Genomic DNA, 18,881 nt, shown 5'->3' on the forward strand with positions numbered 1-18,881 from the left:
ATTTTGATGTATGGGTAATTGAAACTACTACAAGAAATATGACCTTGAACGAAGGGAAATACAGTCATTAAAAGTCGAAATCCGGTCGCTATAAGTCAATAACGACCAAAAATAATCCGGTCGTCACCGGTCGTTAAAAGCTCCGTCGTTAAAAGTTAACGATCGGATTTAAAGTCCGGTCATTAAAAACTTTTTACGTCAAAAAAATTCCGGTCGCTATTTATCTCACTGCGACCAATTTTCCCCTCACCAATGTCCATAAAAATATTTGATAATACGGTCGTTATAAAGTTTAAAACCCAGAATTTTCTTCACTAATGTCAAATGATATTAAATAAATTAGATAAATTATAAATACCCACATCAAAAAATATAATTACGAATACACACCCACATAAAAAAAAATATACATAATCATATTATTATAAAATTTCATTGTTAATTACAAAGAACTAAATGTACTTATTGCAATAAAATTAATCCATCAAAATTGTATGATACTAATTTATAACTCCTTAAAAAAACTTATAGCATATATACAAATGATAAAATCGTTAAAATACCAATAACAAAACAAAAATATATTGTGCTTGAATGTGCTCTCCAATTTCTTCAAATGACATATTCTTCGTACTTCAAATTCTTGACCTGCTATAAGAACAATTTCATGTCAACTAAGGAACAAGATTTCTACAAGCTACTTTATTTAGAAAATAAATGAATAATTTAATCACTAACTAGATAATTGGAAAAATATTTTTCTGATCAAACAAATGCAGCCGATCAATAGCTTCAAGAAAGTATATCTTGTGTTCAATAGGATGAAATTTAGATACTTTAGACATGAACATGAGATACTAAAAAATTTGAGTATAAAAAAAAGTAACATTAGTTAGTAGAATAAATCAACACTCTAGCTAGATATTAGAAAATGCAGAAGCTATAATTTATTTATTTTTGAGTTACTGATATTGTACCATACAAAAGGAAAGGGATTCATCAAGCAAGAGAGTAGTTTGATCAAACAGAAACTTACCCATCGTTGCAAGATGTACTCTCAATCAATCACATGTACTATGCTCTTCATATTTTAGGCTGCAGACTCAAGAGTTAGATGCAAGTGACAAACAAAACAATAACAAGTTCTCTTACAAGACAACATAATTGACGTACTAAGCTATCTTTTCCCCAAGTCTAAAAGTCAACTAACAAAGAACAACTAAAATACCATTGAATTTTCAGTTCTCAAAATTCAAAACACTTGAATACATGACAGAGGTCTGATCATCCACATCAATTCCATCCTTCTACATCATTTCAAGGTTGTACATTGGATTTTCTTCTCTTGAGGAATTTGTATTCTACGCAGTGACTTAAACACTAGCAAATGACTAAAGACTAAGGTGATTTTTACTGTTCACATTTGGTTTCATATAGGAGGGTCATGAGAATTGAAAAGAAAAATATATATACCAACAGTGAAATAGTAAATTAGGAATAATTGAGTTACTAAGATAGTAAATTAAACTTTCAATTTTTCGTAGTCAATTCTTGTGTATCTTTTGAATAGTTATTTCATTTTAGATTTAGTAAGTTCGAAATTATAAACTTAACTCAAAGATGTATTAATATAAAAAAGTTTAGGATAGATACTGAAGTTTCTAAAACCAAGCATCTTACCTAAAGCAAGGAAAGAAATATTAAACATAAGGCAAGCCAAAGATAAAATTCCATATCACATTGGAAGCTAGGAGAAAATGCATGTTATATGACCATTATCAGAAATATTACAAGAATATTTCATCTATATATAAGTCGATGGTAAGTGTTCTCATCCTAAATGATTAAGCTTACCAAGAGCATGTATATGTATTTATTTTCTCAACGCATTTCAAAAGACATTACTAACAGATATAGCATCAATAATCCGTTGTTTGAATTAGAGTTTTATGCATATAACCGGTCACTATGTGTAAGTACCACATAATCACCTTCTAAAAAAAATTGCCCGAACAATTCTAGAAGTTTTCCTTTTGTAAATAAAATAAATTTCTCTATGACTACTTTGCCACCTTAGTATTATTATGAAAATAGTTTTAAATGGACATGTCTGTTTTTACATAATTTATCTGTACAAAGGAAAGAAGCATCTCCTGATAATAGTTGCTCAAATTGTTAAAATAAGTTCATCCAAAACATAGCCTACCACCATCTCTGCAGTGCAAAACAATGAGCTCAAAAAAATTGATCATGACATCACTTTAACAAAGCAATCAACATACAATGATTTCATCAACAAGGTGAGCTGAAATATAACTTTAGCATCTTAGTAGAGTTGGTTGAGTTTTAGCTTCATAAGGCCTACCAAAAGAAATCAAGAAAAATTGTATAGGAAAGGAAAGTCAAACCAGTAGGCTTCCATCCTTTGCGAATCAAGTTTATATTTGTCTAGTTTCCAAATATTTGTAGAGATACCTACATCAGCTAGAACCTTTTACTTAGAATCTGACTCATTTTTATCAAGTATATGTTTTGATACAAAATTAAATCTTCTTGACAAGCTTTGCTCGGTTCCTTATGATGTGTAGCTAGCCTCCTGTAGTGTTTCCTGGTGAAAAAGTAATCAGCTTGTATAATCATGATCACAATATGAAATTCCAATATGAGGAGAAATTTAGGGGAGAAATTCAATACATCATCTAACTTGTCAGTTATGATCTTCAATGTATCCCTACTAAAATAAATTGAATGGCCCTGAAAAGGAAGATAGGCATACCTATAACTTTTGATATAGCATTAGCATCTTAACACTCAACTCATCAGGACTAATGAAACAATATAAATTTTGAGATTTCAATGCCAACTTCATCAAACTATCTAGAAGAAGGAACTTTTTTAAATCTCACTATCTGACAAAAATCTTGTAATTAAACAAAGAATCCTTATTAGTATTGGTTTACATCACATATCAAGCATAAACAAGTATAGATAACATACATTTTTGTAAAGGCTAGCCATAGTAGTACAATTCATCGTGGAATTTTCTCATGAATGAATTTTCAAATGAATATAAGACAAACAACACCAAATTTTCAAAGAAAAATGATAAGTTCTAATCTTTCCACTAGGTAATGAAAACAAGCAAGGGAAATCATCCTTGACAGTATTATCATTGCCCCACACGCTCGGGGAAAATCATATTTTACTTCCATCTCTTACAGCGCACATTAATATGACTACAAATTTAAGTGAATAAAGGAGAAAAGCATAAGACTGTTTAACTAAAATTCCAACAGAGAGGATCCGTCAAATGCAGGTTCATGGCGTAATTAATTACCACAAAAATAAGGATGCATCTGTTACGAAAATACATGCTAGCTTGCATAAATCACAAAAAACTATTATGATATCATTGCTCATATGTGATTCATAACAAGTAAGGGTCAAGGAAGAGTACACAAAACATGCTAAGAGGGGTGGATTTTTCACATTTGAAGTGTGTAGCAGTAGAGATGGCCAAGAATCTGAATTTACAATCATCTCAGAGATCATGAACACAACTTCAAGACTAAGTGTTCCATATTTTTAGCACACAACCTTGATCACTCCAGACAACAAGCTCTTGATGACACCAAGGATAGAAACACCTCGAAATCGAAGTATAGTCATGTGTTGACACCTTGCGTGGGATTCAAGGTCATTCAGTCAAGGCTAGTGAGTTTGAAACTCAGGCAAGAGAATCAAACCACCAAAAAAGGCATAGTATAATAAAATTGTGATATAACGATTCTAAATCACCCACGCAAAGACTGCGACTAATCTATCCATACACAAATACATTAAAGATCTACAAATCGTTTCGAAATTTTATGCAGATTCATAATAGAATTAAATAAAAACAATTTCAAATTTCATAAGAAAACACAGTATAAGAAACTACAAGAGAGATCAATTTACTTTATATTCAATGGAAATTGAAATGCTTGAATAGATTTCATCAGTTACACTCAAATAACAAATAAAAACCGAGAACTGCTTGTATAGATAAATCAAATACTAACTTAAACAAACCGTATGCATATTTGAGAAGAAATCCTAAATCAGATCTTTGACATCTTGTGATCAACGTCTGCTATCCCTACTTGTTTTTTGAAAAATTGGTGAAGAATTTTTTTTTTATGTGTGTTGAAGCCCTAGACTAGATGTATCGACATAAGCAACATAAAGAATAGTTTATAGGGGAGCTTTTGAGAAAATATTTTGAGTGAGAAATTGTTTTTGCTTAAATTTTTTCTAAAAGAAGTTTAAAGGATTATTTTTCTAGAACCATTTTTTATAAAAAATGAAGTATTAACCACCGGATATAATTATTTTAAAGATTGAGTTTTATCCTTTTAATATTGTTTGATTTAAAATTGTCCTTTAACGACTGAAAAAAGACTTGGTCACAATAGATATACTTATAACGACATGAATATTGTCCCCTCGCAGAATAGTGGTCGTTAAAAGTCTGTATTCTTGTAGTCTACTACTCTCTATGTCCCTAATTACTTGTCCACTTTTCTTGTTATAGTTGTCCCTAAGTATTTGTCCACTTTGATAAATCAAGAAAGGACAATTTTTTTTTACCTATTATACCCTCATTTAAATGACTAATTACTTTGAAAAATGTAGAACTTTTCATCCACTTCATAATTAATAGGGATAAAATGGTAAACTCACTATGTCATTAATTATTTTCTTAATATGTGTGTCAATTCAAAAGTTGACAAGTAATTAGGGACAGAGGGAGTAGTAAACATCTACAAATCAGTGAGTAGGCTAGACTATAAGGGAGATAGCTTTCTCTCGAACAACTATCTCGAATCAGGTGATTTCTTTCGAACATCAGCAAACATAGCAATGAAGAACAACCCACACCTTAATTCATCGACTCTCTCGAGCTAGATGGGTAGGATTGGGTTTAGGATTCACTCTCTCGTGTTGAACCCAGCTCAACCCAATACCTACAAATCATTAATCAATAATCTTAGTTCTAAAACCTCTCTCTCGTGCAGCCTAAGAACACAATGTTAAAAATGCATTTGCAACTACAATTCATAAATTAAACCAGAACTAATGATTAAACTCACTTCAATATAGCATTTAAACTAGTAATTAACAATACCCATAAACTAATTCAGCCCATAATCACATGATCACACCCCAAGAATTGGGTTTTTAGCCAAGCATCATAAAAACGTAAAAATGATTACCAAATTGATTAGACATCAACTGGGTAAGAGTAATTTAGTCTCTATAATGCTTCAATTTGCAGAAAATTCGAAACCCACTTCCAAAATCTCCAAATTGAATCTCCAAAATCCTTCATGAGAAACTATGAAAAACTAAAGAGAGGAATATTCTAAACTAACTCAGCATACTAAATTAACTGTTCAAAATCTAATTTATAGCCGCCAAAACTAAGCCATGAAAGACCATTAGGCGAGGTAAGTCGAGTTCGCCGAACCACTCGGTGAACCACCCAATGCTCTCTTCTATCTCCTTTTTGTCTTGGCTCTCAGCATCCTCAAGTCCTGTAACTTTGGGCGATCTCTCTTTGCATCGCGGAACTGCTCAGTGATTCGCCGACTGCCTCTTTTTATCGCCGAATTAGTTTCTTCCCTCAGGGCTAGCACGCGGAAATTTAGGCGGTCAACTTAGCCACTCGGTGATTCGTCAAGTGTTCTTGGCGATCACCAGGCTTGCCTTTTTTCATTTCTTCAATTTGTTTTGTTCCTTTTTGCCGGTTAATGTCCTCGCTTTGTTCCTCAATCCATATACCTTAAAATCAAGGCTTTAACATCAGTTTATGGCACAAATTAAGCATTTGAGGACACTAAATCTATATAAACAAAGCACCAATGAGTCCAAATCTCAGACTCATCACATAGCATATTCAAGTCATTAGCAACAATTATATGCTTTATTTTATCCTCCATTGAATAAAATTAGGACTCATATCTTCTTTCCTCATTAATTTTATTTTGAATCGTTGAGATTATTTTTCTTTTCATAAGAGTAATTTCAAGAAAAAGTAGCGGAGATAGAGAAACAACTTAAAAATGGATTAAAGATTTAATTTCATGAAGACATGTGTTAATATAAACTTAAGTTATTTGTATAAAAAAAATGGACAAAGACCAAAGCTGATAAGTTTTTGAATACTTAAAGGACTAAAACCGGTAAATGTATTGTTAAGGGACCAAAGATGACAAGTATTTAAATACTTAAAGGACTAAAACTGATAAGTGTATAGTTAAAGGACCAAAGTTGATAAGTTTTTGAATACTTAAAGGACTAAAACCGGTAAGTGTATAGTTAAGGGATTAAAACTGATAACTTATTGAATAGTTAAAGGACTATATCAGACAAAAGTATAGTTAAAGAATTATTTTAGACCTACTCCTATAAATAATTAACTATTTATGACATATTCTAACTTTTTTCACATTCGTTCAACTTACAGATGCCTTATCATTAACTTGTTTTTCCTTTTCTCTTTAAAGTTCAATTCTTTCATAATACTCCCTCATTGTCAAATTATGTATTCTATTATTTACAACTTCAAAATAAAATCAATTATTTTATTTATTTTATTTTTAGTAGTAATTGTTCTTAAACGTTATAACTATCTCAATTATGAAGAGATGGCACAGAGTGTGAAATCTAAATGATAGAGAAAGGGACAAATAAGATGAATGATGGCAAAAAAGAAGAAGCATATCCTTACTAATTAGAACACAAATTTTCTGGGCAATAACCTATAGGGGTCTTCCTTGGTAACAGACTCGGCCTTTCATAAGTTACCATTTATTTGGCCCCTTTTATGATAAACAAAAAATTATGTCCTATATTCCAGTACATAGTAGTCGTATGCAAAACAATTGCCAATTTATGAGGTCGGGGTCGAACCATAAGGATTGTCAAATGTGACTCTTCTTCTATTCATTTCACAATTCGAAACAAACTAGCAAATTGAATTCTCAACAAACATGAATACATGAGAGAATTTTACTAATAACTAAAATTTCATCAATAGTTAGCAATAAAAATAGGGAATCAACACAAATACGATCTAACAAGTTTGGAGAGGACTAGGGGTATGTGCATAGAGATTGGGGTTTCAACTTGAATAGACAAATATTAACCAAAACAACATTAATTGATACATGGATAACGCTTGATCTAGGCTACGCTTTGATATTCTTCCGCACTATCTTTGGATTCTTCCAAATTCCAAGATCCTTTCAAACAAAACATCAAACATTACTTGAGTAGATAGATTATCCCTAGCTTATATCATTAAATGTGAAATCATTCGGATTATCCCATCTCTGGCTCAAATCCATTGAGTAATTTCAGCAAGTCCTCACTATTGAGTCTTACCCAACTCCATTTTGCATTTTAAGTCAAAACAGTGTTAGAGAGCTCAATCAATTTTTGCAACCACGTACTTTTAGATTAAAACTTCAAGACAACAATAGATCAATGTCATGCAATTAAAATTAGAGCCAATTAATCAATACACATTCAGTATTTTACACCCCCATCTAGCATACACACCCTTAATTAAGGGTCTAGCTTCTCATAAAAGAAGAAATAAAGACAATACTCATGTAGGAAATCTCCATTCCAAGATAATTTGATAACCAAAAACTGAATTTCAAGCTTAGATTGACACAAATATGAGGTTTCTTCCTCTGCAAGCTAAAAATCTCTTCAATATACTCTATCAATAACTTTCACAATAATTGGTCTCTCCTCTCTATCCCTAATTGGTAAGAAGATGATGATACATATACAATTGCACAAATCTCTATTCTATTCTTGAAACATTCCAAAGAAAGCACTATTTTTTATAATTATGGTTTTGCCCTTTAACTTCCATCTTTAGACTTGCGTTGGACCGACAGAACGCCGATCAAGAGTTGTGAAGCACCACTCACCTCCCCGCTTCGACCTTCTATTCTCATAAGAGCATCTGCACTGGACCGGTGAATCACCGATCAATCATTATACTGTGCTAGTTGCAACACCAATACTGAGGCAGCTTTGCTCCATTCAAGCAGACATTTAGCCAGTTAGATGCATGTTGGTTCCTACGGGATGCTAGTTCCGTCGCTGATGTACTTTCGTGAATTTTTAGTTCAAATCCGTCAAACTTGTTTATTCCAAAGCATGTTTGCATCCAAGAGAACTAGGGCCTAAAACTCCTTCAATTAGCATTAAAGCATGACAATAATTCATAAATTTGAGTCTAATGAATCGGTAAAATACCAACTCATCAAACCCCAAAACTTTAATTATTCTTTGTCCTAAAGCAAAACAATCACTAAGCATAGGATTAAAGCCCAATTACACTAAAGATAGGATTTGCATAATCACATACTTGACTCAAAACAACTAAAAACAAAAGACCAAAGCTAGCAGTGAATCATCATAATGGTGCTCTATGAGAGCAGTAGGAACATCTTGATAATACCCAAATTGTTGACTAAATCGGTGAGGGCTATAAGCCTCCACAATCAGATCATCATCCTGCCCCAAAGTGACAAAACTTAAATGAAGGCCTATAAAAAAATCACTCTTGGAATTGGACAGTTGTCCACTATCATCAATATATAGCTTTTTTCCTTGTAGCATGAACAAATTATGGAGCATGCACATTCACTTGTTGAAATAACTTGAGTGCGTCAACAAAGTCAAAATATTTTTTCATCTTTTCTCCAAAAATCTGCCACATTCTCACACCTTGTTGGGGCGGGTAATACAGTAATAGGTCTCAAAATACTCATCTATCCATCCATATACATAATGAATGGGAAGTAGTATGTCGCAAGCACCCAAGTTTGAAGAAGTGGACATATCCTTGAGGCCGCGATAGATGCTTGCAAGGAATGGAAGTGCCAAAGAAAACTTTTTCCCATGAGCCATAAATCTTGCAACTTTGAAGACACTAGCACAAATGCAATCAGTTTTCTTGTTAGAAAGCACAAACTTGCAAAACCAACATGCCAGAAAAGCCGAAGATAAGTCTCATCTCTAAGTGATTATTCCACATCTAGATCGACAAAAGGAGAATTCTCCTCTTTGGTTCATGGTAAAAAACTCATTTCAATATTTCCAAAAGGATCATGATTCATCCTTGGCTTTGTACGATTCTTAGACACCCTTGGTGAAGTCTTAACATATTTTCTCGATCCTCTAAACCAAAACTTTTTTCATTCTCGAAAGAAGACTTTGTTGATGACACCTTTGATAAGTCGGTAGAACACCGAAAATAAGTAGGACCGTCTTCCTAGGAGAAAAGACTGCATGTGGTCATCTACATGTGTCAACTCCTTAGCCGAGTGTATAACTTCATCATAAAGGACCCATAAACAGGAATGCCTCCAATGGTTCTCAAATCACATAAAGATATAGATAACTCTTCGACAAAGGTAGATACTGTATTGGTGGATGGACGCCAATTCTACTCACTCCCAATAGTCAGACGTATAACGAACCTCAACAAATCCAAAAGGAGGAACACGCCAACTGCTAAGATTATCATCACAGTGAGAATGGATGACAACAATAACATTTTGATGAGTAGAAGACTTCAAGAGGGTAACTTTTTCAATTGTAACTTTGCCAGAGAAGTTGTCCATGGCGTCCTTTGTTACGACCACTCTGGGAGATGATGAGAACTTTCCAGCAGCTTTCTAACAAGTGGAAAGGCGCCAATCACCCGAAGATGAACTTCAAGGTGAGAACTTTGGCAAGTGAATATTGCTTATCCTCCACAATCTCAAGGCAAAGGTATGGCACCTCTCAGTCACTAAAATTCATCGTCACTGCTAGTAATCAAGATTGCAAAAATGTGGCTCTGCAAAAAATGGGAGTTACTTTGGTTAAAACACAATTGGAGAAATCAAAAGACAAAAATATCTGAAGTTGAGTTCAACATTAAAAAATCAAAATTGAAGCAATGGAAGAGGAATTTGTCATCAAATTTTTTCTACATTGTAGTTTCATGTTTCTAGTTTCAAAAAATCAAATGACTCACTATTTTGATTTTTCTACAATGAGATATGAATTTTACACTACAGACGCGCAAATCTGACCATCAAAAACGGGTTTTATATTGAAAATCAAAACTAGGGGTGTCAAATGGGAGGGTTAGATTGAAATTAGAGATATTAAAATGGATTGAATAGAAATTGGGTTGGGTCTTGACCTATCGAAGTTTACGTTAGGCTCAAATGGGCTCAAAGTTGGGTTGGGTCATGATCTACCCAATTTGACCCGTTTAATCTGAATAATTTTAAAATATTATTAGTTAATTTTATAACCACAATTTGAATTTCAACTAAAGAACATTTAAAAAAAATACAAATGGATAGATAAGTTTAAATATATAAAATAAATAGCAATGCATACACTTCAATATAGGAACATACATTACATCAATGCAAATAAAGAGTCTTAAAATGGGTTGAAATTGAAGATTAAATTGGGCCCAATTGAGGATTCTCTTAAAATGGGTCAAGGCTTGAATGGGTTGATATTGAACCCAATTTAAATTATCTTGAGCCCAACCCTTAAAATTCTGGGCGGGTTACCTATATTTGGGCTCATTTTTGATACCCCTAATCAAAACTATAGCAATGGAAGAGGAATTTAGTTGCGAATCTTTTCTATGTTGTAGTTTCAGAAAAATCAAACGGTTTGCGATTTCGATTTTTCTACAATGAGATATGGATTTTACACTATAGATGCGCAAAGTTGAACTATAAAAAATGAGTTACTGCTAAACAAGCTTTTATAGTTACCTGAGAAAATATAAATAATACTTTTGCTCGAAGTTTTTGAGATATGATGGAGGCTACATCTCTCGATTTAATAAAACCAAGCGGCGTCGCAGCTGAACAGTTAAACACACTCGGACAATTTGTCTTTGCAGCTTCTGAAGTTTTGTGTGATGAAAATCATTTGTGCATTGGAGAGGATTATATAGAGATTCTTGTGAAACATTTCTAATCCTTCCACAAGGAATGTTAAGGTAAATGTGGAAGAAGAAAATCTGATTTGGGTTGATTGATACACCGTCCTTTTTAACCGCACAAATATGAAAAGGATGAACCAAAGAGTTAAGGAAAAATGAATACCTTAGTTTAGATTCATTAATTGACTTGGATACCAAAGGAAAGTTAATATTATTTTTATTTGGTTCAAAAATCTAATTAATTTTCTTGTTTTCTGATTTCTCGCGACAAAGATCACATGGAAAAAAATGTTATCACTCATTCGATCCATCTATTTCAAATCAATATAAAGGGGCCATGTTATTTTCGAGCAAGAATGCTTTTAAAAAAAAAATAATTGGAATGACCGTAAACAAATCATTTGTAGTGACCTAGTTAGAATGCGATGACAAGAAACAAATACTTTTGAAGTCTCAAAAAGATATATTCATAAGGATTTCAACTTTCGTTGTCAAGTTTCGACAAGCCTACACATTGAGAAGTCTCAAAAATTAAAACACATTCATGAAGAATTCAACAATTTCGTCGTCAAATTCGGCAAGACTACACGTCGACAAGTCTCAGAAAATGAAAACACAATTATGAATACTTCAAGTCTCGTGATCAAGTTTCGGCAAGCCTACACGTCAACAAGTTTTGAAGTAAGGGGCATTTGTAGACACATAAATTTTATTGGATTAAAATTCATACGAAATTTAAATTAAATTCATGTGCATTTGGGTTGAATGAATAATTTGGGATTTATAAATGATTAAGTGCATTTTATTGAGTTCAAGTCCAAGGTTCATTCCACCTTGAAGCCCAAACCCATGTCATGTGTCACAATGACTAGGCATCCAAGACCAACAAGGTGACGCCATGTGTCTCAATGATGTGATAATCTAGTCAAATTCAAGAATCAATCACAATATGTCAAGTATCAAAATGACATCTTTTGGCCAATCATAAGCAACCTTGTCCACCCCCTACAACTATAAATAGGGGATAGACATGACATTCTAGGGAATTCTCATAAACTGTTCAACAAACATTTTTGCAAAGATTGGAGAAAGCTACAACAACAACTAAATAGCTATATGAAGGAGTGATCAACAGAGTTCTTCCCGGAGATCAACTTGAAACGATGAAGTGATTCACAAAGTTTTCGGAGATCAACCACATCTCAAGGAGGTCTACATCATCCAACAGTTCGAGAAGTACGCTACTAAAGGCCCTCGAATCTTAGAGAAGTTTAGGAGAAATAAATCAAGAGAACAACATGATTGTACTCACACGATTCATCAATAAAAAAACACATTTTTCTTTTATTTATTTTTCTTACAGTTAATTTTCAACACTATGAAAATTTGATGTGAACAGGTCTGCGCTTATGATTTTGCCTTTTCTTTATGGTTATATTATATGTATCTATACTATTCGTCCTTTTCCCTAGGTTGCATATCAGTTGTTGCCGTATTGACCGTCCTGGGACGCTATATCGTTTTATGATGTAGGATCATAGACACATGTTTGTGATTCCGGGCAGCAGAAGATCATTCAGGGACAATCGTTATCATTGTGGTGAGCTTTCAATCTTCTGGAAAGTGGACTTTTCTTTTATCAATTTTTCCTTTGGTTTTCATGGTATGTCGGGAGCCATGTCTCCATGTAGATATTGTTATTTTGTTAGTAGAGGTTTCGTAGATCTATTGTTAGTTGGATTTGATTTTCTAATCAAGAGTCGAATTGATTTTCCTATTTTGAATGTTAATTAAAATGAGTCTTATCTTTCGCATTGGTATTTAAATTGGTATTTGTATTAGATTATCCGGGTTAAGCAGATTAGTATCCTAATGGAGTTTCGAGTGTCATGTCACGTCTAGGATGGGTTCTCAGGTCGTGACGATTTCCAAATTAACAATTAGACTAAGTTAAGTTAAAAAAAGGTAAAATTAAATAAAATAATCTAATTATTATTGATTACATAAAATGGTCATTATACCATTTTCAATTTGAAAGGCAGTTCTTTTTCGCTGTTACTTTTCCTTTTGGCTTTGACTTTTTCCTCCAACCAATAATGTTTTCTTTCCTTGTTCTCTTCCTCCTCCTTTCTTCTAAATTTTCCCCCTTATTTCTTTGCTGCTTTCATGATTCTTCCATCCTTCCTGCTCCTCGTTCTTCTTTCATATTCCAAGCTTGTCCATGGCGCAAACATAAATTGTTTTGAGTGAATAATATATCAAGATATAAAACATTCAGATGAACTCTTGTCTAAATTTTAGAATTGTTAAAAGGAGATTTGAGTTGGTTGAAATCGGAAAAAAAGTCGACTTTCAATGTATACTTTATTGTATCAACAATGTATATACATCTTTGATACATAATTATACGTCATCTATACACGATTATATACTATTTATACAATATCGATACATTTATATTCATATGGATCATTGCATATACATATGACCATTTATGCATAGTTATACATCACCTATACATGATTATATACTATTTATATAATTATCGATGCATTATATATACATATGACCATTTTTTTTGAAAATAATTTTTGTTGTCCATACATGTTGGTAAGCAACCCTTCAGGACTTCACAGAGGCAACACTTACTCTCCTACTCTGGGTTTCACACATTTCCAAAAACCATGCAAAAAGATAGGACCTTTTAGAGAAAGCACATAAAAAAACCTCTAAACTTGGCCGGACAACTTACTTTAGCACTTTAACTTTACGTGTAATTATTTATCCCCATAATCTCATATCAAGTGAATTTAAATGCACCCAAATCGCTGACGCGACAAGTTAAAATAAAAACGCGTGTTGGCAAAAAATTAAAGAGAGAATATAAGTGGGTCCCATTTTTTTTCTTTTTAGCCAATTATTTTTCATTCTTCATCTTCCTCACACCCCCCCCCCCCCACCCCACCCTTAGCTACTAGCAACACCACCGTTTCTTCTTCCCCACACCCCACCACCCCTTGCCGCCTTCAGCCACCGTTGCACCACCTCATTCTTCTTATTTGAAACACCCCCCCTTCTTTGTTCTTCTTCGAAACTCCCTACCCCGTTTCTTGTTCTTCGAACTCCACCCTCTTTCTCCTGCTCCAAATTGAATCTCCCTGCCTTCAATCACCATTTTTCTCACTTTTTTCTCCTTCGTCGTTGAACCCTCACCTTTTTTTTTCTTTACTTTTGATCTTTCACTCATATCAATTTCGATTTTAAGAAGAGGGTCTTCTTTTTTCCAAGATCCGAATCAAAATTGATATCACTAATTTTGAAAATTGAAAAGAGAAGATTGTTGCTTCAAAATCACTATTTATGGCACTGTTTATATTAATGGTGATGAACTTGAATTATTTTTTTAATGTTAGATTAATCTTCATTTTTTCCTAATTTTTTTTATAAAATTGTTAATAAATAAAAAGAAATAAAAGAACTCAAAAATCAAAATTTAAATAATTTTCAAGGTGGCGTTGACATGGCATTGATGTGTTGATGACATGGCGCGTATGAGATGCACTTGCCACCGTGAGACTAGTATTATAATCTTAAGGTGATATTAAATTCATTACAAATAAGAGTAGGGGGTAAATAATTATATGTAAAGTTAAAGTGCTAAAGTAAGTTGTCCTGCCAAGTCCAGGGGGTGTTTTCTCGACGTTTTACATAATGTTTCAATCTTTGGAAAAGATAAGTTCATTGAAGGCTATACTTGCTCTTGAGTAGCCAAAACGAAATTCCAAAATATTCAAGCTTTTACAATAGTTCACCAACATTCAACTTACACAATCAAGGAGTCAGGTAAAGTCTAAAACAAGAAGAGACAGAAGTCACTAGCATATGTCATCTAGTTTGCCAATGTTACTTACTGCATAAATAGAAAAATATTTGTAGTTAAACCCACAACTGCTTAGTTGCTTCCATTCTTTTAAGCAAGCCTGTAATATCAGATTCCATTCTTATTTTCATCTTGTAGTAATCACAATGTGAATTCTCCAATACTTTAAGCTCTTCCAACTTTTTCCTCCTCCTTTCTTCAGTCTCCTGCAAACACAGTCTAGCAAGTTTTTCTGAATACTCATCATCCAATTTCTCACTTTTCATTCTAGCCACCCGTCTAAAACTCTCTGCCTCTCGGCGAGCATCATCTGCTCGATTCTGAAACATCCTTGCTTCTGCTTCTTTGATCCGCACAATGCTTTCCAAGCTAGCAAGCTCATCCTTCTTTAGTCGCTTCACAGACCATTCATCTTCAACTATTTTTTCAGGCATGAAGGAAGGCTTAACATCTTTCTGCTGATGATGCTCATCAAATATCACATCTTTTCTTCCGCTTGAAGAACTTATGTTGTACGGGGAAGATTTCGGAGCAACGGAAGTAGATGCAGGAAGAGAAACAACATCTTTTTTTCTACCACTAAAGTCTTTATCAGGAAACTCTGACAGGCCTTCTGTGTCTGATATCGAAGAAAAAAGTTAAACCGAAATTAGATAGCCTTTCGGAAAACAAACAATCAATCATCTCATGCTCAATAAGCACATAATCGATAGATCACAACTAAAACACAAAGCCTGCTTATGGGTAGATGATTTCCCAAAGGTTCTTATTAATTTAAACAAACTGATTTTCCCTGGTAAAGAAATTCTTCAGAACCAACTATACTAAACAGTTGAAAACAGAGAATTATAAGGCAGCTCTCAACACTTTAGCCACTTAATTTCCAAAATATACGAAATTGTTATTCTTACTTCCAGGAGGCATTGTTGCTCAGTCACTGAAAGCAATATGGAAATCATTAACTAGTACACCTGAAGCAATGATATTATATCAATTTTATCCTCAAAATTTGTTTCTTCTTGAGGCATAAGGAGCCTTACCTTCTGTTTATGCAAAGGAAAATGAGTAATATAATTTGCATCTTCAGTGGTCCAGCTTTTTAGTTCAATAGATGGGGAAAAAAAGAAGAAGGAAGGTTTCTAAGCAGATTGATTACAGCCTTTATCCCCTGTATCGCTTGTGTAGTTGGTGTTTCGAAATATAATGGTCTGCTCAGTAGACTTGAACAAAATCCATCTTTTGTTCTTTTGCTAGGTAAAACCTAAGTTGCTCGGACACAGGTGTGGGCGTCCAATACGAGTGCGGATCTAGAGGTTGGATCCTTCATGATCTAATTTTTAAGATTTGGGGATATGGATCCATGTATGGATACGGGTGCGGGGATTCGCCTAAAAATAATTAAAATATCTAAAAATAGAGTTATAAAACCTATTATAAGATATTTTGTGGAGAACTTGACGAGAATCGGGGAAGGAGATTAAAGAAAAAGGAGTGACATAGAAATTTCTATATAAAAGGTATTCCATTTTCTTCAATTTCATCTAGCTTTTGTATTGATTATTGAAATCATTAAAACTGTCCAGACTTTCCCCATCAATTATGGTCAAAGTACCCAAAATTGGTTGACCAAATCGGACACAGATTCCACACCCACACCCACACCAATGTCGCGTCGACACGGATGCGGCACCAAAAGTGAAGAGTCCGAGCAACTTATGGTAAAACAACTAAGATTCCTAATTTTTCATTCTTCATATCCAAAGAATTAATGGTAAATATACATTGTAAATTACGAAAAGTAATGATTTAGCTATGAAGAATTGAGAAATAAAGTTATGTAGTACTTACAATTAAAAAAGTGAATGATGAAATTGCAGACATCTGGAGGAGAAATCATGTTTTTTTGTAGCTTGATACGCAATTCATCAGCCTTAAGATGCAACTCCTTGCCTTTAAAATCTTGACTCCGTTGGAAAATTTTCTGAACACAATCAAGCTCTTTCACCAACGTTTCTTTACCCCAGTCTTTTGCACAAGAGGTGAAGACATCTTTAACAAATCCAAACATTTCAGATGCATGACCGCATCCAATACAGTAAAATTGCATTTCGGTTGGACCTGGCTTTATGAGATTCTTCTGAATACCACATACAGCATGACACCAGTGTGAACAAGCATCACACCCTACCCAACTGCAAGTATTATTCGCACAATCGAAATTCAAACATATTGGACACATGCATTCACTGCAGAATCCCTTCTTTGTTGAACATATCTTGCATTCACAGTCCTCAACAGGTAAACCCCTCATACAATTTATGTTTCGACACCTTTCAAGTAAGAAAATTTCCGCCAATTCAGTTGTTGGTATGACTTTTTTGCTAGATAAAAAGCTTCCAACACCCATTTTTATTGCAACAAAAAACTCCAGTTGAGTCTTGTGACACTTTGTGAGAGTCTCATTGGTAAGATCACATCTCCTATTTAATCTGTTCTGAAGGACAACTAAATGGTCATCTTTTCTCTCAATTAGGTTCCTCAAGTATTCCTTTGTTGATTCAAGTGTTTCATGGGGAAGCTCTTGCACAATCTGAGCCATAAGAGGAATAGATTCAGAAACAATTTCTCTAAGGATTCTTTCAGGCCTAGAAATCTTCACTGGACTTTGTAAATCATCAATTGTTGGTCTTGCAGGCAACTCAGATGGAAAAAAAGAAATGTTATCTGAAGTTTCCTTAGGTAAAACTTGATTGGTAGGAATTGGCCTAAATCGGCTATGAACTGAACCATTAGTTCCTTCTCCACAATTCCAGATGTGATCAACAGAAAAATCAGTCGAATTCCGAGTAAGAGAGCAACTCATATTGTGGGAAAAAGGGTGGGAGTAAGAGCATGACAATGAAGCGGAATGAGTATTATTATGCGATGATGGTTGAAGATCGAATCTATTTGAACCAGCCAAAGACAGTGAAACATCAGGCAAAGCCAAAGAAAGGTTAAGGGGGGTTTCAATTTTTTCTGCCTCCTCATGTCTAGATGAATTCCCATTACCATTAACCCCTTTACTAGTACTACTCTCATTCATTTGAAGAAAATCCCTTTCAACCCATCTCTTGTTACTTTCCTCCAACACTTCTTTCCCTTTATAGCTCACAAACCCAAGTTTCGAGTTTTCACAAAGGTAGCTAAGAGTCAACTCTTGGCAGCTAGGAGGAGTTATTTTCGAAACACCATCCATTTCTGATACCGATTTTCCAAGAAAATCTCTTCCCCCTACACCAAGGTTATCCTCCTCAGATCTGTAACTTGAATTTTCCACCATTTTTAATTTAAAAAAAACAGGATCAAAATACTTACAGGTAGAAAGAATTTCAGAGAGAAGCTGCTGCGCAGAGAATCTTCTGCTCTGCACTCAATAGCTGTCCTCTGACTCTCTCTCTCTCTCTATCTATAAAATAAAGATATTTACGACTAACTCCATTTGCAACGGCTGCATCTTGTCTTTTACGTTTTAAATTACTTAACACCTCCTCTATTTTACCTTATTTGCCCATCTCCCCTAAATCTTTTGCTTACTCAACTAATTATTAATAACATACTTACAAACAATATCAAAACTAGAGTAATTATACCTAACAACTAATTGCGCTCTAACCCTTTCCTCCCTCCTAATCAATATGATTCATTTTTGGAAAAACTTCATAATATGGCAAACATTCATATATATTCAAGAAAAATAGCTACGTTTTATTTTTTTCATGTTATATGGATATAATTAGACTATAAATAGCAAAGTTAATTATATACAAATAAATATTTTTTACATATATTTAATATAATAAATAAATATTAAATAGGAAAGTAATTATTGAATGCCTAATTAATTATGGCAGGCACATTTGTGATCTTTTCCCATGTTTACCATCATCAAATTTTTCTCTTTCATCAATATTCATACATCACATATTTTCT

At 33.7% G+C, this 18,881-nt stretch overlaps 1 protein-coding gene and 1 long non-coding RNA gene across 2 annotated transcripts; both read right to left on the reverse strand.

The window, feature by feature from the left end:
- Positions 1-517: 517 nt before the first annotated feature.
- Positions 518-2,916, reverse strand: LOC125868569 (uncharacterized). Its single transcript, XR_007446740.1, has 3 exons — positions 2,777-2,916; positions 1,037-1,095; positions 518-651 (listed from the first exon to the last, which is right to left on the reverse strand). It is a non-coding gene; the product is annotated as an uncharacterized LOC125868569 (long non-coding RNA).
- Positions 2,917-14,792: 11,876 nt separating this feature from the next.
- On the reverse strand, positions 14,793-18,353 carry LOC125868542 (protein OBERON 3-like). The gene is made up of 2 exons (XM_049549168.1): positions 16,758-18,353; positions 14,793-15,528 (listed from the first exon to the last, which is right to left on the reverse strand). Exons 1-2 carry the CDS (start codon positions 18,229-18,231, stop codon positions 14,966-14,968), a joined length of 2,037 nt encoding a protein of 678 aa, XP_049405125.1. The 5' UTR covers positions 18,232-18,353; the 3' UTR covers positions 14,793-14,965.
- Between the last annotated feature and the right edge of the window lie 528 nt (positions 18,354-18,881).

Source organism: Solanum stenotomum, chromosome 6 (genome assembly GCF_019186545.1).
Source record: "Solanum stenotomum isolate F172 chromosome 6, ASM1918654v1, whole genome shotgun sequence".
Taxonomy (NCBI): Eukaryota; Viridiplantae; Streptophyta; class Magnoliopsida; order Solanales; family Solanaceae; genus Solanum; species Solanum stenotomum.

Coding starts and splice junctions, on each gene's coding strand:
- LOC125868542 (XM_049549168.1), bottom strand. CDS start 18,231: ATGGTGGAAAATTCAAGTTACAGATCTGAGGAGGATAACCTTGGTGTA. Junction 15,529..16,757: donor CATCATTCACTTTTTTAATT/GTAAGTACTACA, acceptor CTTCGATATCAG/ACACAGAAGGCCTGTCAGAG.